At 39.6% G+C, this 27,600-nt stretch overlaps 1 protein-coding gene across 2 annotated transcripts; it reads right to left on the reverse strand.

Moving 5' to 3' along the window:
* Positions 1-1,180: 1,180 nt before the first annotated feature.
* On the reverse strand, positions 1,181-27,574 carry ANXA7 (annexin A7). 2 transcript variants are annotated; one of them, XM_044916054.1, is made up of 14 exons: positions 27,500-27,574; positions 20,463-20,517; positions 18,332-18,534; positions 17,482-17,594; positions 16,845-16,909; positions 16,358-16,423; positions 12,175-12,277; positions 11,866-11,960; positions 8,124-8,237; positions 7,717-7,887; positions 5,290-5,460; positions 5,134-5,209; positions 3,697-3,809; positions 1,181-1,592 (listed from the first exon to the last, which is right to left on the reverse strand). In XM_044916054.1, the coding sequence occupies exons 2-14, from the start codon at positions 20,514-20,516 to the stop codon at positions 1,470-1,472; spliced, it is 1,467 nt and encodes a 488-aa protein (XP_044771989.1). In that variant the 5' UTR covers position 20,517; positions 27,500-27,574; the 3' UTR covers positions 1,181-1,469. The 2 variants fall into 2 exon arrangements, with proteins under 2 accessions (XP_044771989.1, XP_021555242.1); XM_021699567.1 differs by lacking the exon at positions 16,358-16,423 and having other exon boundaries at positions 17,482-17,583; positions 18,330-18,534.
* Between the last annotated feature and the right edge of the window lie 26 nt (positions 27,575-27,600).

A 27,600-nucleotide genomic window follows, 5' to 3' on the forward strand; every position in this document is an offset into this window, starting at 1 on the left:
ATTATGGTGATGATTGCACAATCTGAATATGCTAAAAACCACTGAAGTGTACACTTTAAAAAGGTGAATGGTATATAAATTATATCTCAATTTTCAAAAAGTTTAAAAATATATTGCTCATATCTTTTCTTTCCTGAATACCTTACCCCCACTTCTCATATTACCAAATCCCATCACTGTTACTTTTTCAAAATCTACATCAAAACTCACCTTTTTCAATGAAACTATTTTAAAGTAATTAATTAACATCCATCTTAACTCATTATCCTTCTACCCATATATCTTGCCTTCACTACAACTGTACAGAGAGAGGTCTATCTCAGAGTAAGATTGTATCTTATACCACCTTATATGCCCCTTGGTATTTACACAAAACGAATGTTCATTGAACTATAATTGATATTTACTGTTCTTCTCAATTCTGAGTATAAGCATTCACCAAATCTGTATTATATTTCTGCTTTGTGCTGGGAAGCTTCACACAAAGAATAGGGTTCTCATCCTCAGCAGAATTTATCATCTAGTATTTACAATTTTTTTGTCTTAATTTTTGTTTAGAGCCCCCAGTATATTACAAACCTCCTTCGTGTTTCTCCTGACTACCTATTATAATGTTCAATATACTCAATAAGTAATTGCTCAGTAGTGGGGATAAGCCAATGGGTTTTGTAATCATCCTGCTACACCACTAATTGAGCTCCTGAACTACTTCTCCAAAGAGCTGGGATCCAATTTTCCCATACTGTAAGCTTCATTCACTAATTAAGCTCCTCCTATATATGTCAAGCTTCACTTTCTTCAATCATGATTAAATTGTAACTAATTTTTAAAGTCTTTCATAATGTTTTTTTTAAAACCAAGGGCCAATAAAGATCTTTAGGGAGTTTTAGACATAGAAATAGGCTATATATTTTATGCATATAAACATATAATCCCTTTTTTTAAAAGTTGCTACAGGCAATACTCATCCCTTTCCTATGTGGAAAGTTTAGTGTTTATAAATATAGAATATCAATTTATGTAAAATAAGATGCAAATTACTCTAAGTCAAAAGAGCTGAATCTTTAAAAAAGTAATACAGTTTTGACATAAGACCACTATAACTGTCCAATGGACCTACCAGGGCTTTGGAAGGCAGAGTTTTGCAACTTTTTCTTTTATTCAGCTTTATTATGCAGAATTAGAAACTGCTGTGATTTTTATTCAACTTAGGATCCTGATTAGAAGAGCAGTGAGATTTATGCCTTACAAACATTGCATTATTAGTACATCATTGTGATATGGCTTCACGCTGATTGTATATAGAGAAAAAGTAACATTGGAATTAAGGCAGTAACCACATGTGCAAACCAAGCACAATACCCTGACACAGTCCTTGGTAAAAAGCTCTTTTGCTTAGGTGGTGGTTGATATTGCTCCATGCAGGTCAATTACTGAAGGATATGCTTCATTTATTTAAAAAATCCCTCCTACTGGCCCACGATGGCCAGAAGCAGCTTTCGGTAATCTCCACTTGTGTCACTTGCGATCATTGTGCCCAGGGTCTTCTGATACATCTGACTGAACATCTGTTTTATTTGTACAAGATCAATCTGCATGCAAGAGATGATATTTTTGATGTTAGAAAAAAGTATTAAAAGAAAACTGGTATTTATTAGAATTATTCTTTAATAATGAAAAGAACCTAATTATAATCAAAGCTTGGCGGGGGGGGACCAAGTGACCAACATTTGATAGGTAGCATTCATACCACTGCTAGCATCACCCAGGGAAGGGCTGATTCACTGTTCTCTAAAAATACTGAATAAGGGTGGTACCAGTTTCATCTATTATCCTCAAAATATTGGTCATTTAAAAACAATTAAAAAAAATAAAACCATTTGATAGGATGGTTATTCTCAAAAACAAAGAAAATAACAAGTGTTGGCAAGGGTGTGGAGAAATTGGAACCCTTGTAACATTGCTAGTGGGACTATAACAGTGCAGCCGCTGTAGAAAAAGGTTTGGTGATTCCTCAAAAATAAAATAAAACAGAACCACCATATGATACAGCAGTTCCACTTCCAGGTATACACAAAAAAGCGAAAGCAAGGACTCAAGCAAATATTCGTACACCTGTGTTTACAATAGCCAAAAGGAGGAAGCAACCCTAGTGTCCACTGACAGACGAATAAACAGAAGGTGGTCTACACACTCAATGGAACATTATTCAGCCTTAAAAAGAAATTCTGACACATGCTACAACATGGATGAACCTGGAAAATGTTATGCTAAGTGAAAGAAGCCAGTCACAAATGGATAAATACTGTATGATTCCACTTATACAAGGTACCTAGAGTAGTCAAATTCATAGGAAGAGAAAGCATAATGGTTGCCAGGGGCTGGGGGGAGAAAGGAGAACAGTGAATTATTATGAGTATGGATTTCGGTTTTACGAAAGTGAAAAAGTTGTGGTGGTAATGGCTGTACAACAATGTGAATGTACTTAATTTAAGCCACTGGAATGAATACTTTAAAATGGTTAAAATGTTAAGTTTTATGTTGTGTATATTTTATTACGATTTAAAGAAGAGATCATGCTTAGAAAACTTAGGTCCAAGTACAAATACACAAAGTTTTTTTAAAAACAATTTATGTAATTTATGTAAAATAAGATAGATGCAAATTACTCTTCTAAGTCAAAAGAGCTGAATCTTTAAAAAAAGTAATACAGTTTTGACATAAGACCACTATAACTGTCCAATGGACCTACCAGGGCTTTGGAAGGCAGAGTTTTGCAACTTTTTCTTTTATTCAGCTTTATTATGCAGAATTAGAAATTGCTGTGATTTTTATTCAATTTGGGATCCTGATTAGAAGAGCAGTGAGATTTATGGCTTACAAATATTGCATTATTAGTACATCATTGTGATATGGCTTCACACTGATTGTATACAGAGAAAAATGGTTGTCTTTATAAAACTGATTTACCTTCTCTACTATAATTTAGTGGCATGTTTTCTTTCAAGTAAGAAAGAAGTCCAATATATATACAAAGTCAAAGAAAGGAAAGCATTTGAGGTATATTTAGGTAAAGAGAAAAAGATAAGTTTTTAAAAATTATTTTATAATTAGAAGGCATGCCAAATTTCAAGAATTTTTGTATCCAATAGGATTAATCTTTCATACAATTTTTTACATTAGTAAAATAAAAAACATTTTCCAACTTGACATAAATCAGTATTCTCCACAGACTTTCTCAAGTAGAAAAATCTCTTGGCACTGGCTACACTGAGACACAGTGGTCTGTTTCACTAACCCAATCCTCTCTCACGGCATGAGGAGAGTGAACACTGTGCTTTAATACAGCCTCTACCAGCGGTGACAAAGGGAGCTCGCTCTTAACATCCTTCCTAATCCCCAGCTGAGGAACTTTTAGGAAATCAATATTCAGAATCAAGTTAAGCTCAGGGGCGCCTGGGTGGCGCAGTTGGTTAAGTGTCTGACTTTTAATTTTGGCTCAGGTCATGATCTCAGGGTCCTGGGATAGAGCCCTACATGGGCTCACACTCGGGGGAGGGGGGGATCTGCTTGAAGATTCTCTCCCTCTACCCCTCCCCCCTGCATTTTCTACCCTCCCTTTTCTCTCTCAAATAAATAAATCTTAAAAAAAAAAAAAAAAATCAAGTAAGATCAGAAAAGAAAAGAAAGCCTCACCTCACTTCGAGTGACCACAATCCTGACCAGGGTGGAGTCATCTGTGCCGGCACCTTTCATAGAATAGTAGAGCCTCTCAGCAAAGAAGGCAGGGCGGTTCAGGGCACATTGCACTGCAAGTTAGAGATACTTGACACATGATGCCTGGACAAAGGTACCCATGCCCCAGCTTCATTTATCACTTCTAGCCTGCCTTTGATCCTTATAATCATAGCGAAATCTTGACTTTTCTCAGCATTCATCTATCTTTCTAGCTGCATCAGACAGGCTACCTTTAATTCTAAAGGAATCATTCTCCCAATAAATCCCTCTTTTCCTCCATAGATGCAATAGCTTAGATTCTTTACATTTTTTCCCCTTCAAGTGAGAAAATCTGTGACAACTGCGCCCTGGCGATATCTTACTTAAAAGAAATAATGACTGAAATCCAAATTCTAGACATCAGTTATATCATTTGGCTGACAGAAGGGTAGGAGATACATTCCAGTATAAAAAACAGATTTGAGCCTAAATTTGAGAATGATAATAAGTCTGACATTTTCTCTTCGGAAAATTAACTTAGCAAAGTCTCTTCCTGCAGATGGTAGAGATATACTAACTTTACATTATTCCTTTAGCTACAATTACTACAGGAATATTTGTAGGACACTCAATTGCTAATACCAATGTGTTACTAATACTCTTTCATCATATATTCTCCATGAGAATTAAATTTCCATTTCATTGGACATCTCAAAGAACACCACAAACTGGGTTTTGTTCTTGCTTTTATTTCAAAAGGGAAAAGGGTCTCATTGGGCTGAATATTTGAAAGGTGTTTTCTGAGGCGCACCTGGTTGGCTCAGTCAGGGGTTGATCTCGGGGTTGTGAGTTCAAAACTGACACTGGGTGGAGAGATTATAAATAAACTTTTAAAAAAGGTGGTTCTGGATGCCTGGGTGGCTCAGTTAAGCATCTGCCTTCAGCTCAGGTCATGATCTCAGGGTCCTGGGATGAGCCATGCAATAATAATAATTATTAATAATTCCAAAGAACCCGGGCGCCTGGGTGGCTCAGTCATTAAGCGTCTGCCTTCGGCTCAGGTCATGATCCCAGGGTCCTGGGATCCCGCCCCGCATCGGGCTCCCTGCTCGGCGGGAAGCCTGCTTCTCCCTCTCCCACTCCCCCGGCTTGTGTTCCTGCTCTCGCTATGTCTCTCTCTGTCAAATAAATAAAATAAAATCTTAAAAAAAAAAAAATAATAATAATTCCAAAGAACCCTTTTTGATCACACCACCGCCATTCATAGGGAACTGTATTTAAAAACATAGAATTAGCTCAACCTCTGCCTAAGCAGACTCCCAGGAGGCTATATTAATTGTCGTCACTTAAGGGAAACAACTATTCAAAGCTTCTTCATCTACAAACAAAACAAAGCAAAACATAAAAGTATCTTACAGATGGTCTTTAAACCACTTTCAACACTTCCAGAAAATTCACGGGCAACACTACTTAGCAAATCTCGATTAGCCACCTGCAAACAAAAAGTATAGGGGTTAAAATATTTTCACAACTTAAAAACTGAAGCCAAATCTTCAAAAGAAAAGCTCATACCCTGGAATAAGCCTCCACAGTAGCTTTCAGCTGAGGAAAGCTTCTTGTGGCAAGAATCATGTTAAAGCAAGATTCATCTGTCCCTAGTCTCCCCTCACCGGCTTGATAGAGACGTTGAGCATCTTCCTGAGCCAACTGGTGGTTAACATTCTGGTTCTCATCACGATTTCCCTGCAAAAGAGGAAGGCAGGAATTGGAAAACCTGATACAAGTTCTACTAAAAATTTTCTTACCAATCTAGTCACTTTTGGACTTAAAGGGACAATTTATTGAAGATCACTGCATAAAGTTTGTCATGCATATCTTCAATTCCAAAGAAGCTGTACTAGCATAACTAGTACTTTATTACACTGCCAACTTTGGAGTTTATAATATTCGATCATGGTTTAATGAGGTTATGTTAAAATGAGAGGTTTTCAGGACGTTGAGGACGAAGTTAAACCAGAAAAGTTTCCATTAAAAAATTTATATATGGGGTGCCTGGGTGGCTCAGTCGGTTAGGCGACTGCCTTCGGCTCGGGTCATGATTGCAGGGTCCTGGGATTGAGCCCCCATCAGGGTCCCTGCTCGGCGGGAAGCCTGCTTCTCCCTCTCCCACTGCCCCTGCTTGTGTTCCCTCTCTCGCTGTCTCTCTGTCAAATAAATAAATAAAATCTTTTTAAAAAAAATTTATATATATATATTTATACAACCCACCCCCCCCACCAAAAAAAAAAAAAAAGAAAAGAAAAACATCTCTACTAGGAAATATAAACTACTCAAGTGAAGAAATTAATTCTCCTTAGCTGGGATTTAAGATCATTATGTGTTATACTGAGTTCCACTTTGTATTCATTCATGCAGCTAAAAGGTATAGAGCGCTTGTTTTGTGTGAGGCTGTATTAGTCAGAACCGACAGGATGTGCTAGGTGGTAGGGACACAAGAAAGACAAGGTCCCTGCCCTCAAAGAATTTAAGTCAAGGGAGGGAACATATAATATGGAGGCTTCATGAACCTCCTTTCCTTCAACCAAGTGTAATCTCACCACATGCAAGTTTTATTTTGAATGTACACATACAAATGACACATGAGCTTTTTAGAAGCTATAAATAACTCAAGTTCTGCTGGACTATGCCAATTTGTATACCAAACTCTTCCTTGGGAAAAGGAGAGAGCCACAGAGAAGCTCTGGGCCTGAAGGAGAGGAAAGCTTAGATGGGCATTTGGTTTCTCTCAAAAAATAGAAACACAAACCCAAAAGAAGGAAAGCCTGCCCTCTAGTCTCCATGTCTGTCTGAGGAACAAAATGGAGAGGTGCTCCTTGAAGGGGAGATGCTGTATTCTGAAGAGCACTGGGCACAAGAAATATGCAGAAGCATATTCTATAATGGGAGACTAAAGATAGCACATGAAAAGATGTTCAGGAAAAACTCCCCAGCTGACTGCCTTTGCACTCAAATACACAACACCAGTCTCATTTTCCTGGGAAGCCATTCCTCTGCTCACTTCCTGAAAAAGGTCCCTTTACTTTATAAAATAGATGGGCCTTGAATTTGCATAGATTCAACACCTCATATAAAGTCTTAATCATTTTTTAGTGTTAAATCTGTTCCTGCTTTTGTCTTCCTTTTGTTGTTGTTTTTAAATGCTAATCTATCCCCGTACTCTGTTATTCCATCGTAGGTTAAGTTCAATTTCTTCCCACCCATTTGCTTCCTTTTTTCTCATATCCACACCCACCCACTCACTCTGGCGCACTGTTTCCTGCAACTATCTCCCTTTGCTCTGAAGACCTTGTCCTCTACTCTCTGATCCCTCTGGACTGTCCAACCTTGTGTACTAGCAGGAAAGCTAATAACTCCTGATGCTGAATCAGTGTGCTGGTCTTCTGTGTCATTCCTTTCAAATAAACCCTCATCATCTCATTCTGTAAGTGTGTTTAATATCATTCCAAATACTCTCTTCGGAGAATTTTTTGTCACTTCTCCAGCACATCTGGGAAATCAGAATAAGGAAGGTGCTAATCACAACATTACTGTCAAGTCTGAGAAATGTTTCTGCATTTCTGGCTCTCCTCAGTTTTCACCTCCTCTAGCACTTCCATGGCAGTCCTGCACATTTTCAGTTGATGGTCCAATTTAACTGACCGTACAATGCTAAGCTTAAAGTACAAGATTCATCCCCAGCCTAAAATATAGAGCTGCAAGTTGATTTCTGATTCCATATAACTTTAAAGAGGTTAATTTCTAATCCCTTACAAAAGCCAGATCTGAAGAAATCAATCTCAATTGTGACTAAAAGAAATTTGTACATAGGATTCTGTGTTACCCCTCTTAAAGATGGCAAGATTCCAAGTAGACTAAATACTAAAAGGAATAAAGAATGCTCACTGGTCACAGAAAGTGAAGAATGTTCCCTCCATCAACATATATTCATGCTGTACTCACCTGGCACATGGATACAAGTAAACGTTCAAAATGCCCTGATGTATCTGACCTAATGTCCTTTTCAAGGTCTCGTCCAAATTCTGATTGATAACATCTGACAATTTCTCGGATTTCCTGATTTGTTCTTGTGCACAAAATTTCAATCAATACACGTTCCTGAGTTCCTGCTCCCTACGTGAAATGAAGAAAGGGAGAATTATACAAAAGAAAAACAAAAATCGCTGGAAGTTAATTAAATCTTACTATTCCATCAAATATTTCTTTGGCCTCCAGACCTGAAAAGCCCTATATATTCAGATGATATTATGTATTGATTTAGCTGTCACTGTAAATTCAAAACTGCTGTAACACGTGGGGTTTTACATTTGAAATAGGATAAAATATACAAAGTAAATGACATACAGCACCTTCATTGCATTCCGTAAACTCCAGGCATCATAATATGTAGATGGCATGAACAGGGCAAGGATCAGTTCTTCCATATTTCCACTTAACTCTGATTTAAGGTCTTTGATTAAATCCTGTTTAATTACAAATACAAACTAAGTATGTGTGCTCTCCAAATTTTGTTGCTTAAATTTTTTAAGAAAAATATGGAAAAATGGAATTGAGTTGCTTTATGAAAACCTAAATTTCAAACTTAAATAGTATATACTAGAAACAATATACATTTAAAGTTTGTTACACTCAAGCAAATATATTTTTTTAATTTAAAATCAATTAACATAGTGTATTATTAGTTTCAGAGGTAGAGTTTAGTGATTCATCAGTTGCCTCTAACACCCAGTGCTCATTACATCAAGTACCCTTCTTAATGCCCATCACCCAGTTACCCCCTCCCCCCGCCCCACCCCTTTCAGCAACCCTCAATTTGTTTCCTATAGTTGAAAGTCTCTTATGGTTTGTCTCCCTCTCTGATTTCATCTTATTTTTCCTTCCCTTCCCTTATGCTCATCTGTGTTGTTTTTTAAATTCCACATGTGAATGAAATCATATGGTATTTGTCTTTCTCTGACTGACTGATTTCGCTTAGCATAGTACAGCCTAGTTCCATCCACGTCACTGCAAATGGCAAGCTGCGATCAATCTTTTTGATGGCCGAGTAATATTCCATGGTGTATTTCCATATTTTGGCTATTGTGGACATTGCTGCTATAAACACTGGGGGGCACATGCCCCTGGAATCACTATGTTTGTATCCTTTGGATAAATATCTAGTAGTGCAATTGCTGGGTTATAGGGTAGCTCTATTTTCAACTTTCTGAGGAACTTCCATACTGTTCTCCAGAGTGGCTGTACCAGTTTGCATTCCCACCAAGAGTGCAAGAAGGTTCCCCTTTCTCTGCATCCTCGCCAACATCTCAAGCAGATGTATTTTAGTTATTTATTAAAGATTTATTTGAGAAAGAGAAAGAGAATGCACATGAGTGGGGAGAGCGGCAGAAGGAGAGGAAAGAATTCCCAAGCAGACTTGCCTGCTGAGCAAGAAGCCCGACACAGGGCTCGATCCCAGGACCCTGAGACCATGACTTGAGCCAAAGTCAAGAGTCAGTCACTTAACTGACTGAACCACCCAGGCACCCCTCAAGCAGATGTATTTTACTCATTCTACCAATGAACACTTAATAAATTCCTACTATAGTTTCACCACTATACCAGGTACAAAGACAGATACATGAAATAAACAATTAAGATTAACAAAATGATAAACAGATATTTGTTTCACACAAGAAACTGTTCTTGTTCTGTGCAGAAGTAGGAATCATCATCACTGTATTCTTATTCGGAAAGATAAATATCTAAAAAGAGATAATATAAGGCAGCCTCCACTCCAGTACCAGATGAGTAAACGGCACATAGATAACCAGCAGAAAAAGCTGAAACAGAAGAAGTTAAACTGGGCTAGAGAACTCAGAGAAAGCTTCTAGTCCAGATTTTAAAGAGTATATAAACATTAGCAGGCAAAGAGGAAGGAGAAAGATATTTCAGGCGAGGAGGAGGAACACAAATGAGAAACAGAAAACATGGTTCCCAGTCTTGGCTATGCACACACACACGATGTAGAGGACAAATACTCAGAGATTCTGCATGTGTTTTAAGTCTGAAAGGAGATTATGATGCTCAGCTAAGGCTGAGAATCACCAGTATGAGGCAAGAATGAGCAAAGCTTGTTTAATGAAGAAGATAACCAACTTTGTTAGAGGGGAATGTTCTCAAAGATTAGTGAGACACAGTTGTAACGATACGCTTGTGTTATTACCTTGAACACCAAACTAAAGAATGTGGATTTGATTCTGCATACCGGGAGGAGCCACTGGAAGCTTTTATGCAAGAAAAAGACACTGAAATGACAACCATAGGCCGTATGGACTGTGACGATAGAGACTTTAGATAAGAACATTTTTGCAACCAGATCACTTAGGTAAGAATTAATAAAGGCTTGGATTTGAGTGGTTGATTTGAGATAGAAGACAAATTTTAAAAGAACCCTTTACATATTAGATCAAGGAGATATTGTCAGTAACTGGATGCTAGGACAAAGTGCCTGGCATACAGTAGGCACTGAATGAGTACTCACAGACTGATTGATAAAGAAGAATGTGGAATCAAGGACAACTCCACAACAAATGATATTTGTATTAATTAGTAGGAAGCCAAGACAAAAGGGGGCTGGGAGCAAAAAAACACAGGCTGTGAATTTAGTTTTAATTCTAAACTGATATAGGAGAAAATTCAGGACAGCATAGCACAGGCTATATATTAACTAAAGAGATTCATAATACAGAAAATACTTTTGTTAGAGAAGTGAATCTGATGTTGAACCCTAAGGAAATCTAGAGTTTGTGTCGCTTCATCAGCTTTAAGACTAAAGAAGTAGATCTGGGCCAGGCAGAGAGAGTAAGGCAGAGTAGAATAAATGAAGTGGGACAAACCAAGGAACCTCTATTCCCATTCTGAGAAAAGTAAACTGGATCCAGAGCATGTTAGGAAATTTCAGGATTCCCTTCTAAATGGAAAAACAATGCTACCCAGCTTTCCCCTTTATATCTAAGAAGCAATAGTGCTTTTTACCCACTGAATCTTGCTTGATTTTGTCACTGATCATCCATTCAGCAAACATTGGTTTTGTTTTTTTAAGATTTTATTTATTTATTTGACAGAGAAACAGAGAGAGAGAGAGCACAAGTAGGCAGAGCAGCAGACAGAGGGAGAGGGAAAAGCAAGCTCTCGCTGAGCAGGGAGCCCAATGCAGGGCTTGATCCCAGGACTGTGGGATTATGACCTGAGCCGAAGGCAGACGCTTAACAGACTGAGGCACCCAGGTGCCCCTCAGCAAATATTTATTAAGTGGCTATTTGTTATTATTCCTATACTTGGTGCTGAAAATGCCCAGATGAATTGGACGTGGTTTGCCTGAGGGGAGCTCATTGCTGCAGGGAGTAGGGAATGAGATCAGTTATGGCAGAGGTTTTACAAAATGCAACTGGACCACAGTGAAAGCAGCAGCAAAATTCTGCTCTGAGAAATCAAACTTCATAGTAGCTGATTCAAGCTAAATCCTGAAGAAGCTGTTTGCCATGAAGAAAAAAAGAGGAAAAGGTGTTCTAGGCCAAGAGAACAATGTATACCAAACATAGAGGTCTGAAAGACCATGATGTTTGCGGTGAATGGCAAGAAGTTACATGCATCATAATATAGGATATATTTAGAGGGAGGAAGAGGAGTGGAAGAGGATGCCAAACACCAAGAATAAGTAGGGGCTGTATAGTAAGTCCTTGAACCCCACTGTAAAGAGAGACTGTGAACCATACTATTTCTCTATTACACTATTTATCTACCTATTTGATATAATAAATTTATCTATTATCAGTTATGCTATTGTGGCCATAATCTATTTTCTACTGAGCATCTATCACATATCAGACATCCTATGAGGTATGAGTAGGACTAGGAGATCAAGGACTACTCCAGAATTAGAAAGGCTTTTGAGAGAAATAAATAGTGAACACACCACTCCTGGGGTCTCTGAAATCTAGCTGTCTCTACTTCGCACCACCAGCACTAATAAAACAATAGTATACAACCTAACATAAACAATGGAGCCTATAGGCCACTGTTTGTGGCCAGGAAAGAAAAAAATATATATACCTTGCCATACATGGTCTTAAAAGCTGCTTTAATTTTTTGCCTCTGATCACTGGAACGGTTGGCCACAACGTCCACAATTGCCTGCTCGTCTGTGCCTGGAAGAACCATACATGTTTAAGTAAGGGTGAATTCTGTACTGGGTATTCCCTGAGGACATCTCTTACATGCTTACAAGGTGCCTGGTGTCAGATTAAATTGAGTTATGTGCACAGGTGGACACATAAATTTGATTTAAAAAATAAAGCTTATTGTTACTTTAGATTCAGTCATTTGAAATTATCAATAAGATTAAAAACCTGTTTTCCTTACCAAAACCCTTCATTGCTTTCCGAAGAATTTCTGCGTCTCTCATGGCATCGAAGTTGGCAGCTGGCTGGACTGTTCCTTGAACTCCCTGAGTCATCGCGGCAGGCTGAAAAAAGAGGCATAAAATCCAAGTCAGGGATTGTGCTAATCATTTCATAAGATAACATTATATCAGGGGCCCGTGGGTGGCTCAGAGAGTTAAGCGTCTGCCTTCGACTCAGGTCATGATCCCAGGGTCCTGGGATCAAGCCCTGCGTCAGGCTCCCTGCTCGGTGGGGAGTCTGCTTCTCCCTCTCCCTCTGCCTCTCGCCCTGCTTGTACTCTCTCTCCCTTGCACTCTCAAATAAATAAAATTTAAAAATAAAATAAAAATAAAAATACATCAAATCATCATGTTGTACACCCAAAACTAAAACGATGTTACATGTCACTTATATCTCAATAAAACTGGGGAAGAAACAAACATGAAAAAATTTTACACTTCTTTAGTAAAAGAAATACAAATTTATTATTATTTTTTTAAGATCTTATTTATTTGAGGCGCTGGATGGCTCAGTTGTTAAGTGTCTGCCTTCGGCTCAGGTCATGATCCCAGTGTCCTGGGATCGAGCCCCTGCATCGGGCTCCCTGCTCGGTGGGAAGCCTGCTTCTCCCTCTCCCACTCCCCCTGCTTGTGTTCCCTCTCTCACTGTGTCTCTCTGTCAAATAAATAAATAAAATCTTAAAAAAAAAAAAAGATTTTATTTATTTGAGAGAGAGAATGAGAGAGAGAGAAAGCACATGAGGGGGTGAGGGTCAAAGGGAGAAGCAGACTCCCCGCTAAGCAGGGAGCCTGATGTGGGACTCGATCCCCGGACTCCAGGATCATGACCTGAGCTGAAGGCAATCGCTTAACCAACTGAGCCACCCAGGCGCCCCCAAAAATATAAATTTTAAGTCAGGATTCTCTGCTGACAAGACGACAACTTAAGACTTCCCCAGTCATCACTCTTAGCTAAGGAGGTCATGTTTGCTTTAGGACAAAGGATATGAGTATTTTATTATGAAGGCTCATTCTGGAACAGGCAAGAAAGACCTATCCTCTCCCTGCCAAAAGACAGCTAAACACCAAACTTTCAGGAGATAAGAAAAGTCAAGCTTGTGAAACTTGTCACAATCTTCCTATGTCTTGATTTCCTTCTTAGAACAGCAGGAAAAAAAGAAATTGATCCCTGGATAGTGTGAGATGAGCAGCAGTGTTTGATTTAAAGATAATAATATAATAAGGATTTTAGTTAGGTAGACATTGAGCTGCCCAATGAGGTTTCAAACAAGCAATATAATTTCTTTAAAAGATTTATTTGAGAGAGAGAGCACACAAGCAAGGGGGAGGGACAGAGGGAGAAGCAGACTCCCCGCTGAGCAGGGAGCCCAACGCAGGGCTTGATCCCGGGACCCTGGGATTATGACCTGAGCCGAAGGCAGATGCTCAACCAACTGAACCATACCAGATGCCCCCTATGTACAATTTTTATTACATTTTTAAGTCTGAAATTATTTCAAAATTTTAAAAATTTGAAAATACACAGCTAGGAAACAATTCAATAGTTTTCTTAAACTATTCAAATCAGGGCTTAAGAGAGATGGGATGAAGTGAGATGGTATTTCACCACAGTTTTTTAAAACTGAATTTTAGTAATATATTTTATTTAACCCATTATCTTTAAAATATCATTTAAAGATGCATTCAACATGACTGCAAAATATAAAATGACTCAACTGCTTTTTAGGCAACTGAAACTGCATTTAAAGTTATACCCACTGAATATAGCAATATGCCAGCAACTGCAGGGGCAAATTAATGGGGAGAAAGGGAACAGACCATTTTTTAGCAAACATTCTTAGGGTCAATGATTTCTCCCACTTACCTATATTCTCACACAACATTTTCTTCTAACAACCATCCTGCACTATGAATATAGTGCCAGGAATATAAGCAGGGAACTAACAAATATTTGTATAGTGGTTTTAAGAAAAAATTCTCAACTGCAAATATTCAAGTATAAATTTTTTTTCTTTTTTAATATTTTATTTATTTGACAGAGAGAGAGAGAACACAAGCAGGGGAGCGGCAGGCAGACGGAGAGGGAGAAGCAGGCTCCCCGCTGAGCAAGGAGCCCGAAGCAGGACTCGATCCTAGGACCCCAGGATCATGACCCAAGCCAAAGGCAGACACTTAACCGACTGAACCACCCAGGCGCCCCTAAATTTTTTTTTTCAACATAAGCCTTTACATGAGCCTTATGGTATCAAGAAACTAAGAAAGGTTCCTTTGATGTAAGCACCTTCACTAAAATCCTAAGTTAGGGCAAAAAGCCTTTGGACTGGACTAGGCAGTAAGAGAAACTAACCCCCAACATGTACTATTTGATGATTCTCATTTTCTGTTATACTCTTCTTTCTTAAAAAACAAAAACTGGGATGCCTGGGTGGTACAGTCAGTTAAACATCTGACACTTGGTTTCGGCTCAGGTGGTGATCTCAGGGTCATGGGATTGAGCACGGAGTCCACTTGAATTTCTCTCTCCCTTTCCCTCTGCCCCTACCTCCCAGCGTGTGCTCTCACTCTCTCTCAAATAAATGGGTTGCCTGGGTGGCACGGTCAGTTAAGTGTCCAACTTATGGTTTGGCTCAAGTCGTGATCTTGGGGTCATGAGATCAAGCGCCAGGTCAGGCTCCCTGCTCAGCAGGGAATCTGCTTAAGACTCTCTCTACCACTCTCCAATACATGTGCATGTGTGTGTGTGCTCACTCTCTCTCCCAGATAAATAAATCTTAAAAAAATCTTTAAAAAAAAACTACTCCAATTTTCATCTGTAGGAAAAAATGGATTTGTCTTATTCTATGTAGAAAGTCTACATTTGAAGTGAATCTTCATCAAAAGTACTATCCTCCAGCCATTATACTAAATTAAAGGAAATCAGGGTCTATGTTCTAGATGTCAAAACTCAAACTAGGGAAAATTTCTCAGCACAGTATCTGCCACCAAAAGTTCCACCCTTTGACACTCATTTGACGGTCAACCTTCCTGCTGAAAAACAAAATTGGGTCAATCAGGAAAGGTCACCTGGCCCAAATGCCCAACCAAGACACAAATTTTCATTTCCCTAAACACACACACACATGCACATCTACCAGAGGACTTTCAGTGACAGGGAGTTCTCTCCTCACAAGGTAGCCTACTCCACCTCCATGTAAAAGATCTTCCAAAATCTATCACTCTGTAAACTTCCACCTACTGGTTTTAGTTCTATCTTAAGGTAGTAATTGTTACACATGAGTTACATGTGTATGTGTGTTTCATTTTTAGTGTTTTATGTTTGAAAATCTTTTATATTCAGTCATAAAATGTTTCTAAAGCTATGTGCATGCTTAAGCTAAAATAAAATAAAAATTCTCATTAAAATAGTTACAGATTTACAATATCATCAACAATCAATAATAAAAAAAAAGGATCGAAAGCAGTTCTCTATGTGCTTTGAAGGAATACCATTTAGAGTATCAGCAAAGCAGCACTGTGTAACAGGAAGACTACTGGTCTGCGAGTCAGAAGAGCTAGATCTAGTCTTAGCTTTGTCTTTCACTAGCTGTGTGGCCCTGAACAAGTTTCTTAATCTCTCTGGAGATCAAATTCCTTAAATCAAGAAAGTAAGCCAGAAAATAGCTGAAGTGTTTCTCTTCCAACACTGTAATCCCTATCCCACCCCAGCCTTAAAAAAAGCTTGAAAATAATAGATCTTTATGAATAAACAGTATGGGAATAAATTAGAAAAATCAAGATAAAGATAAGCATAAAAGTATACTGCTTGTGTTCCTGGTAACTTCCATAGGATATAAAAGAATTAATAAGGCAATTTAAAATAAAACAATATTAAAATAATATTTAATATTTATGAGGGCTATACAGAGATGGGGCAAAGATGTGATATATGGGAGACCTTCCAGGGCTACTGAGAAATCAATTCAACAAACATTAATTGGCTACCACAGTTAAAGCCTTGTCAAGCACTATAGGGACATAAAGATAAAACAGATATAGTTGAGCCCTCAAGGAAGTTGTGAGAGAAAAATACACGAGAAATCAGAAAGTAATAAAGGCACATATAGGGGACCCAGTAATTAGTGAACATTAGAAAACCTTACTCACTTCACTGTTATAATCCAAAGAAACAGGAGAGAAAACAGGATAGGAAGGAAAGGATTCTGTATTGATCTGAAAAAAGAGTAGAACGTTATAAAGGTAAAAAGAAAAAACAAATCCACACTTTCTCAAACACTGCCAGAAATACCAATTACTCAGTCACCCAAGTTCATAGTTGTAACTGCCAGCGAAGGAAGAAGAAAAAGAAAACCAATGCCAAGAACCCAAGTGAATCTCTATGAAAAAGTTATGAGTATCATCACCTGTGAGAAGGAACCTATCCTTGTCTTATTAAATCATCAGGACACACTTACAAGCAGATGGACCAAAGAGAGCATTGTGTCTACCAGAAGCAAAGATTAGAATCTTCAGTGACTGTAATAAACCATCTCCTCTGCTTCATGGAAATCTCTAATGTCAGCAAAGGAGTGGTGCCCTTCTTTGGCATTATCTGATTAAACTGGATGAAATATAAAAATAGGAGCAGAAATACCTGACTTGGGTAAGGAGCTTGTCCTCCAGGATACTGAGAAGGCATCTGTCCTCCAGGAAAGCCACCTAAACATTTAAAAAAATACAGTAAACAGGTCTTATAGGATTTAATTTTTCCAAACAGCATTGACTATTATGAATATGGAAACATATGAGAACATTCACATCATGTTATTCACTAGGATAAATTTTTAGCATTATAATTCACTGAATCTAAAACCAACTTTCGTCATAAGAACCTTTTACAATAATTCATGTTCTACACAATGTAACAAATAATACCTTTTTTTTCTTTAAACACTCAAACCAGACTAAATTCTGATTCCATCTGGAAAGAATGTCAGGACATAGTTCTGAGGGTTTAGGAGTGGTACAGGAGTGAGCAGAGAAGCTCCTAAAGGTTTTTTGGCTCTGGAACAGATTTTTTTTGTAACTAGAAAAGTGGGTCCTTATTTCCATCTTACTGATTAAACTTTTCCATCAGATTAATTCATTTCATGAAACCATGTATTTAAAATTATTCATGGAAGTACTAAGTTTACTGAAGGCTATCCCAAATGTAAACTAAGTTCTCTCAATGGCAATTGAGATTTTTAAAATAGCACACTATTGTTTTTCTCTGGATAGTTGGTACCTACCAGGCAGTGGGACCTGTGCTGGGCCAACACCATAAGACTGGGAGGGCGGCTGTGGATAGCCAGACAAGCCTGCTCCCCCTGGTGGGGTTCCAAACCCTTGACCTGGAGGAACCAGAAAAAAGAATATAACGACAGTTCTTATGACTGGAGAGTAAACTTTAGGAAAATATCTACTAAGAACAGTGGGGGAAAAAATAGGCTATTAATGCTATAACAGCAGTCTCTTTTGGCCTAAATTCAACTTACCAATTCCTTCTCCATTACAACATTTTTACTTCATTCACCTGCCCAACTAACTTATAATACAGAAGTGCTAAACTTTTTTACCTTTGAACAAAGCTGTCTTTTTTAAGGATCACAATCGATTACAAATAACCAATGTGATGCCTGGGTGGCTCAGTCAGTTAAGCATCTGCCTTCAGCTCAGGTCATGATGCCAGGGTCCTGGGATCGAGCCCCACATCAGGCTCCTTGCTCAAGAGGGGAGTCTGCTTCTCCCTCTGCCTGCCACTCCCCCTGCTTGTGCTCTCTTGCGCTCACTCTCTCTCTGAGACAAATAAAATCTTTTTAAAAAATAACCAAGCCAACTGTTATATATTGGTCCTTTATTACCATGAGATTTATTCTTTTTCACAACAGAATTTTTAAGAATGTTCCCTGCTTTCATGCTCCCTAAGAACCTTTATCCCTCAATCTTGCCAGCCAGGTTCTTACTGTCTTTGGTAGAGAGTAGGCTAAGAGCATCTCTGACCTCATACAAAACAAGCAAGGATGAAGAGGATAAAAAAAGAAGGAAAAAGTGGTACAGCAATTCCAAATCATCACTAATGCCACAACCCATTACTCACCTCCTGGATAGGCTGGAGCTCCCCCTGGTGGTGGGGCACCAGGATAGCCTCCAGGGGCTGGATAACCTCCAGGGGCAGGGTAGCCTCCAGCTCCTGGGTAGCTGCTACTTGGGGCTGGTGGGTAGGCACCTCCTCCCACCGGAGGAAAGCCACTAGGATAAGGATACTGACCAGGAGGGGGAAAAGATGACTCCTGACCTGCAGGCTGAAAAATGAGAAAATTTTTCAAATGAATGTGATCACATAGAAATATGACCCACCTAAAAAAACAAACAGGTAACTGTCAAGGTCTAGATTTTCTTTTACATATTAAAAATCCCATTAAAAGTCTTGGTATCTTATACTAGTTTACCAGTATACTAGTTTGTCAGGACACTTGCTTGTCAGAACTCAGTTAAATTTAATTCTACCTGTGTCAGGCAAGAGGGGCCTGTTTCTCTATTTGGGAGTAAGAACTAGACTTTACAAACGTCAAGCCTTCAGGAAAAACTAACAAAGCTCATTAGTTCCTTCATTTTTATAGCACCTGGAAATATGAGAAAGATATAGCTCTCTACCCTAAAGAGAAGAATTCACAGCTCTCTTGCAACATACCAGAACCTGTTGCGTAATAGGAAAAAAAAGAAAAGAGTCACCTGAGTCATACATGGTGTGACATTTTGGAGCCCAGACTAGACAATGTCTGAGAGTGGCAGAGATTGTCACATGTTCACTAAACCTTCTCCTCTGGCCATAAAGCTAGACTACCTTTTCCAGAACCCCCTGCAGTTAAGTAGGACAATATGAGTACTGGTGAATGAAGAGACACAGAAGTGAAGTACACCACTTCCAGCCTGGCCCCTACAAACCCCCTTCACAGTCCTCTATACTCTCTCGTTCTCTTTTCCTTCATCTGCCAAATGGAAGCAGAGAATCCAGTGGAAGACTCTAAGGCCCTATAGGATGGTAGAGCCACTATGTCGAAGGAGCCTGGGAACCTGAAAGACTACATGGAATAAAGCCTCCTTGATTCCTCCCACCCTCCCACCACTGACTTCTAGGAAGTAAAGCAAGCAAGAAGTGAGTTTTTATTCTGTAAAGTCACTTAGATGTTGGGGTTGTCTGTTTCAGAAATTAGCCCACACTGACGAAATGGTAGCCAGAGTCCAGTTCAGTACCTAGGGGCCTGGGAACATATTCATAATTCTCATCACTCCTATGATAAATTCAGGAGAGCTATATATTCATCTTACATAAGGATACACATATTATCATTAACCTGCATAGGCCTCTTTGTATTCTCCCAGAGTTAGAAAGAAGCCTTACACACTTCTGAGTATAAAATTGAAATGCATAATTCTCACTTAAATGTTCCCGCTATGAGTTTAATCCTCATAGTCCAGACATCAACAAGGCAGAACTTAGTAGCACATTTATAAAATGAACCTCAAATATTCAGTCTCAGAACTACAAATCCAGGGACCTTTAATCCACTGCAATTTGTTATCTCTGAGTCAAGCCCTTCTAATTATTTTAAATCTTCTAACACAAAGGTTAAAAACCAGTGACTCATGGGATGGACTTAGCTCACATACATGTTCTATTGGCTCATACAACATTAACATTAAAAAAAATTAATTTCCCGGGGCGCCTGGGTGGCTCAGTTGGTTAAGTGTCTGCCTTTGGCTCAGGTCATGATCCCAGGATCCTGGGATCGAGCCCCGTGTCGGGCTCCCTGCTCAGTGGGGAGTCTGCTTCTCCTTTCTCCCTCTCCTGCTCCCCCTGCTTGTGCTCTGTCAAATAAATAAAATCTTTAAAAAAAATGAATTTCCCAATTTAAAAAAATGGGGCAATTTCATATCAAATCCACATTTCTGGCTTTTCTTGAAGAAATGGAGTATTAGCAACACTGAGTCTGCCTCCCAGCATGGCTATATTGGGCTACAGCTGAGTAGCTTCCAGTTTTCCAAAAGTGAGGCAAGTGCCCTCTCATTCCTCCATAATACCCGCCTTAACACACTGATTCTACTCAGTACCTCTGGGCAATTGAGTTTATGACCCGTACCCTAGCATACCTGTAAGATCTGCCATGGGCTAGTCCTATACGATGCCTGTTCCAAGTACACAAGCTATTTTATAAGTGCCAATACTTACAGGATATCCAGGGAAAGGTGGGTAGCCTGTTGGGGGATAGCCTGGGTATGACATTCTGTAACAGTAAAAAAAAGTCCTCTGTAATTTTTTATAAGGGTTAAGTCCTTTGAACATATATATTATCATAGGGTTTTATACAAAATATATCTTTCAAAATGAAGAGTCTGTCAGGCATTCAACAGGTGGATATTAGAGGTATAAGCAAAGTTTATAAAATGCTTCATTTCACCATTCACACCAAAGGAGTCAGTATAGCATAGTAAATGTTCCAACTTCATTCTCTTCATACCATATAATTTGTCATATCTGAATACTACCAGTACTATTATTTATGGAATATTTACGGAGTATCTTTTAAGCCAATTAATTTTTCATGTAAATTTATGTCTAGGAGCTCTGGGTGGCTCAGTCATTGTCTGCCTTCAGCTCAGGTCATGATCCCAGGGTCCTGGGGTCGAGTCCCACATCGGGCTCCCTGCTCCACGGGAAGCCTGCTTCTCCCTATTCCACTCCCCCTGCTTGTGTTCCCTCTCTCGCTGTGTCTCTGTGTCAAATAAACAAATAAAATCTTAAAAAAAAAGGTAAAATACTTTAAAAAAATTTATTTTAGGTCTACTTTATATCACTTCCATAAATGGAAAACTTATGTTAGTTTCTTGAGAAGGTAACATTAAAATGAACATGTAAATATTAAAAGAAAGGCTTTTCAGGTGCCACAGATATCCCCTTATTTGGTGATGTAACATTACGGGAAACAATGGTTAAGATTTAACATTCTGTAGTCACACACACCTTTTTATAAACTTTTAAGTTTCAAACTTAATCAAAAGTTAATAGTATAGGGGCGCCTGGGTGGCTCAGTTGGTTAAGCGACTGCCTTTGGCTCAGGTCATGATCCTGGAGTCCCGGGATCGAGTTCCGCATCGGGCTCCCTGCTCAGTGGGGAGTCTGCTTCTCCCTCTGACTCTCCCCCTCTCATGCTCTCTATCACTACCTCTCTCAATAAATAAATAAAAAAATCTTTAAAAAAAAATGTTAATAGTATAAGAAACCCCATAGACTCAACACTCAGCTGCGGTAATTACTAATTCATGGCCAATTTTTTTTTTTTTCCTCAGTACTCTCATTCATTCCCTACCACTCCACTGGATTATTCCAAAGCAAATTCCAGACATTCTACCATTTTAACCTATACAAACTTCAGTATATATACCTACAAACATAACTTTAATTAACAGGACTGGACTGTTTTTAAAATAAAACCATAATATCATCAATGTGTCAGTGTCCAAGTTTCTATGGTCTTTAAGTATTTTTATTGTTTTTTTTAAAAGATTTTATTTATTTATTTGACAGAGACAGACACAGCAAGAGAGGGAACACAAGCAGAGGGAGTGGGAGAGGGAGAAGCAGGCTTCCCGCTGAGCAGGGAGCCCGACACGGGGCTCGATCCCAGGACCCCAGGATCATGACCTGAGCCGAAGGCAGACGCTCAACAACTAAGCCACCCAGGCGCCCCTCATTTTTTATTTTATACTTGTTTTTTTATTAGGGAAAATTCAAAGATTTTAGAACAGTGTTAGATTGACCTGCATGGCATTACTGAAATTCAAATGTTTTAAAATACAAATTTCTTGTGGTTCATCCTGATATAATGAATGTTCACATAACCTTCATGTTCAGTTCCAACAACTATCAAGTCATAGTTAATTCTATTTCATTTTTACCCTTCCCTAGATTATTTTTTTTTTTTAAAGATTTTATTTATTTGAGAGAGAGCATGAGTGGGTGCGGGGGTGGGGGTGGTAGAGGTAGAGGGACAAGCGGACTTCCCGCTGAGCTCAGAGCCCATCGTGGGTCTTGATCCCAGGACTCTGAGATCATGACCTGAGCCAAAGTCAGCCGCTTAACCAATTGAGCCACCCAGGCGCCCCTTCCCTAGATCATTTTAAAGCAAATCCCCAGTCAGTTAAGCATCTGCCTTCTGCTTGGGTCATGATCCCAGGGTCCTGGGATCGAGTCCCGCCCGCATCGGGCTCCCTGCTCTGTGGGGAGTCTGCCTCTCCCTCTGCCCCTCCTCCCACTGGTTCTCTCAATCTCTCTCAAATAAATAAATAAAATCTTTTAAAAAAAAAATAAAGCAAATCCCCAGACATCATATCCCTTTACTCATAAATGTTAATACACCATCTGTAAAAAGAGGACTCTTTTAAGCCATATTTACCAATATTGTACCTTAAAAATTTAATTTCCTAATATCAAATATCCAGTCAGTGTTTAAATTTACCCAGATGTCTCAAAATAATTTTTACAGTTTGGTTGTTCAAATCAGTATACAAATAAGGTCCATATAGTCTAGTCAGTTGGCATGTCTCTTAAATCTCTTTTAAAAACCTCACCTCTCCTATTTTTTCCATGCAGCTTACTTGTTGAAGGAACCAGTTTGTCCTGAAATCTCCCTCTATCTGGATTTTGCCAGTAGAATCTCCATGATAATCTTTTATAGTTATTTACTATAGATTTGTAGTCAGATCTAGAAGCTTGATCCTATTACTATTTTAGCATAAATACTCAAAAAATATTGTTTGTTTCTATCAGGAAACACATTAATGATCAACCGTCTCTCTTTTACGTGGCTGATAATCAATGCCTAGATCTAATTCTATCATTTTTTCTTCATTTATTATCTGGAATCTGAGAAATCTTTTATCAACTATATGGTTTTCCTGAAGTACAGTCTATATTGAGGGGTGCCTGGGTGGCTCAGTTGGTTAAATGTCTGACTCTTGGGGCACCTGGGTGGCTTGGTTGGTTAAGCGACTGCCTTCGGCTCAGGTCATGATCCTGGAGTCCCGGGATCGAGTCCCACATCGGGCTCCCTGCTCAGCGGGGAGTCTGCTTCTCCCTCTGACCCTCCTCCCTCTCATGCTCTAAGTCTCTCATTCTCTCTCTCGCAAATAAATAAAATCTTTAAAAAAAAAAAAAATGTCTGACTCTTGATTTCAGCTCGGGTCATGATCTCAGGGTTGTGAGACAGAGCCCTGCATTGGGCTCTGTATTGGGTGTGGAGCCTGCTTAAGATTCTTTCTCTCCATCTCTAAAAAAAAGAACAATCAATTCAAAGTTATTTTCTTCAAAAGGAGCTCATTTCTATTTGGAAATGCAAACAGTAACCTGAACATCTGATGATGTTAAGAAATTACTACATCTTGGGGCGCCTGGGTGGCTCAGTCGTTAAGCGCCTGCCTTCGGCTCAGGTCATGATCCCAGGGTCCTGGGATCGAGCCCCGCACCAGGCTCCCTGCTCGGCGGGAAGCCTGCTTCTCCCTCTCCCACTCCCCCTGCTTGTGTTCCCTCTCTCGCTGTGTCTCTCTCTGTCAAATAAATAAATAAAATCTTTTAAAAAAAAATTACTACATCTTTAGGTGTCATATTGGTATTATGATTTTTGTGAAGCATCTGATCTTTTAGAGATACACACTAATATATATAAAATGTTATAATGTCCGGAATCACTTCAAAATAATATTAAAGGGTTGGGCAGGAGTACAGATGAAACAAGATAATCATGAGTTGATTATTTATGCTGGGTGACAAGTATGTGGGTACTCAATACACTCTTCTGTCCATTCTTACGTGTTTAAATTTTTCCATAATAAAGGTTTTTTTTTTTGTTTTTTTTTTAAAGACAGCTCATACAAACCATAAGAGACTCTTAAGCATAGGAAACAAACTAAGGGTTGCTGGGGAGGGGGAGGGGGGTAACTGGGTGATGGACATTAAGGAGGGCATGGGATGTCATGAACACTGGGTGTTATATAAGACAGATGAATCACTGAACTCTACCTCTGAAACTACTAATATACTATATGTTAATTGAATTTAAATTAAATAAGACAGCTCATGTAAAACAAATGCAGACAGTGTGAACCAAAAAGCCACAAATATATACATATATATGTATGTGTGTAAATGCCTTTCGCATTTGAAGGAAACACTACTAACCTAAAACAAATGCAAATAAGCAGAGGGAAAAAACATTCAGAACAATACCCTTCCTAGCCTGACCATATCTAAAAAACTATTGGTGATCAGATAAAATATACCTGGCAAATATATCTATCTAAAGTCAAATAATCATTTATTTAGCATGTACCATAAAACACTGTACTAAGACTGGATTATCAAAGGTTTAAACTGTTTCAAAAGGTGATGGATAGGGGCGCCTGGGTGGCTCAGTCATTAAGCATCTGCCTTCGGCTCAGGTCATGATCCCAGGGTCCTGGGATCGAGCCCTGCATCGGGCTCCCTGCTCCGTGGAGAGCCTGCTTCTCCCTCTCCCACTCCCCATGCTTGTGTTCCCTCTCTCGCTGTGTCTCTGTCAAATAAACAAATAAAATCTTTAAAAAAAAAAAAAAAAAAGGTGATGGATACATTGGCAGAGAAGTTGAACACTATCATGTGCAAGGCAAAAGGTGGGATATAATTGTAAGATGGACAATCATCAAAACAGAATGAGGAGTATATTAAGATAGAAGCCAGCTAGGAGGCCTTCAGTATTGGGTGGAATTAAATACTCATCTTTCCCCCACCAGATCACTCTTAATATCCCATATCTAACCAAGAAACAGAATCTTAACTATAGAGAACAAAGTGATGGTTACTGGAGGGGGCGGGGTGTTAAACAGGTGATGGGTATTGAGGATGGCACTTGTGTTGAGCACAGGGTGTTGTGATGAGTCACTAAATTCTACACCTGAAACTAATATTGTAATGTATGTTGACTGGTTGGGATTTGAACAAAAACTTGGGGGAAAAAAAAATACCATATCTGTTACTAGTACCACTATTTAAATTACCTATGACTAAGTACAGTAAATAACCCAATGTTTTTCTTTTTCCTTTGAAATGCCTCTCCTACTCTTCCTGTAATTTCTATTCTCATGGCCATATCCTTAGACCAGGTTTTCATCACTTGATGCCTGTTTTACTAAAATTACTTTCCCATTTATGTCCTTGCATATACTCTCACACTTATAATTTTCCTGCACTTACAGTTTTCTCTTTCAGCATATCACTCTTCAGTTCAAAACTCCTCAAAGACTGCTGCCGGAGTATCAACTGAAAATTCATAGGCCTGACATTCAGGTCTCCTTAGTCCTGGCTCCAATATATCTATTCACTTTCTTTCTTCACAATACCTACACTCCAATGTGCAATCTCTACCACTTGAACCATTCCCAACATGCCCTTGTTTCAGCAACTGTTATTAACTGACTTGGCCCTCATGCCTGGGCTCACTCACCTTCCCTGACTTACCAAGCTCAAATCTCCTCTCTCCCTTCTTTGAACAAGGTACTAGATAAAACAGTACTTCAACTTTAACATGAATGTGAATTACCTGAATCTCGTTAAAAATGCAAACTCTGCTTCAGTAGTTCTGAGATGGGGCATGAGATTCTGCATTTCTAACTAGGCTTCCAGGTGACGCTGATGTTGCTGGTCTATGAATCATATTTTTTTAAACTCCTATGAAACCATCTCTAAATCTAATTAAGTGGGGAAAAAAGGCAAGGTGAAAACTGCATAAACTGCCAACTCTAAGTATAGAAAATACATTTATTTGCTTGTATGTATATCCCTGAAAGTATTCTCAAAAAACGAGGCCAGCTGAGACATAATGGGAAGGAAACTTAATTTTCAATGTACTTTTAGCCCTTTTGGAGTTGTGCATGTATCACCTATTCAAAAGGTAGATTTTGCAAAAAACTAAAATCCCAGGGTGACTCAACAAATTACTCATTTTCCCCAAGGAATAATAAGACTATACTGGCAAACAAGAGCTTTTATTTCCTTTTCAACATTCTCCATCACCAACTACTTTTATAAGAGTAGAAATCATTCTTGGTCCTCCAAACCATCTCCACCCAGTGAGTCAGCTACTAAAAGGGTTGGGCCTCACTACAGAAGTCTCAAGATGGCAGGAAGCCCAGGAACACAAGATTTATGAAACAAATACGAAACAGGAAGGGCAAATGAAGATGGCCAACAGGAGTGACTACAATTTTCCAAAACCTGCCTCTTGGTGGGGAAGGACAATTTAAATCTGTTGGCAAGGGCCCTTGGATAAAGAACTAGAGTAAGGGCCAGACATGACTTCTGGGACAGGGAAGGCAGCCATCACCAGTGAGGACTGAAAAGCAGCTTAAATTTGGAGTAGCCAACATTCTCTCTTCTACCTGCCATCTAGTGCTTGAAACTCCTTCCCTGCCTGAGAAGTAATTCATTACGCTCTAAATAGGACAGATTATCAGATCAGCTCCCTATCAGAAGATACTAGTGAGTTTAAAGGCAGTTGGGACTTTTCGTTTCTGTCACTTTTATGGTAGACATCAGCCACCTTTCGCTGTATAGGAAGTGTTTGCTCAGGACGGAGGGCCTGATATCAGCACACATCTGTTGAAGGAATAGTAATCAAATCTGGAATGTTATTTCCCAGAATAGTTTCCAAGAACTATAAACTTGAGGCAATGTACAATTTTAGGCTTAGGCATTCTGTCCCAGGCTTAGTGAAGCACAGGACAAATTCCCCAAAATTTGCTGTGTCACCGGAAAATCTAATCACCAGCCAGACAGCTTTCGTTGCTCCTTGCTGGTTTCCCTACTCAGCTTTCCTTGAGGTCACTTCGGCAGGGCCATCCTCTGGCCTCCGTCCCTCCACCTGTGGTCCACCTGCGGGCGCGCGGGCTACCACCGTCCCTCTGATCTCCAGACAGCGGAGTGGCACAGAGGCCGGCCGCCTCGCCTATCCTACCCCAATGCAATGCGCCTCCGCCCGAAAGCCCCTAGCGGGGAGCCAGGGCCCTGAGACACGCACGCCGAGACGCCCGCCGCCCCGAGGCCCACAGGCACCTCCACCGAACCCCTACCGCGGGGACACACACGGCGCCCCGCCATCTCCCGGACGGCGCACCTCAGAGCGGGCATGTGCGAGGTGACACGGGAAAGGGGGGCAGAAAAGGTAGGGGGCGCCTCACCTGACCCCGGGGAGCAGCGTCACAGCCCAACCCTGGTCGCCAGCAAGATGGAGCCGGGGGAGGGCCCAGGGAGGCGGAGCGCCGGGGGCACCGCCCGAGCC

This window comes from Neomonachus schauinslandi, chromosome 6, assembly GCF_002201575.2.
Source record: "Neomonachus schauinslandi chromosome 6, ASM220157v2, whole genome shotgun sequence".
Classification (NCBI taxonomy): domain Eukaryota; kingdom Metazoa; phylum Chordata; class Mammalia; order Carnivora; family Phocidae; genus Neomonachus; species Neomonachus schauinslandi.

What these genes read in the sequence shown, in the direction of transcription:
- ANXA7 (XM_044916054.1), bottom strand. Translation starts at nt 20,516, where the DNA reads ATGTCATACCCAGGCTATCCCCCAACAGGCTACCCACCTTTCCCTGGA. An exon ending in GAAAGCAATGAAGGGTTTTG is followed by an intron (nt 11,961 to 12,174) that starts GTAAGGAAAACA and finishes TGGTTCTTCCAG; the next exon opens with GCACAGACGAGCAGGCAATT. An exon ending in GTTTACGGAATGCAATGAAG is followed by an intron (nt 7,888 to 8,123) that starts GTGCTGTATGTC and finishes CATTTCACGTAG; the next exon opens with GGAGCAGGAACTCAGGAACG.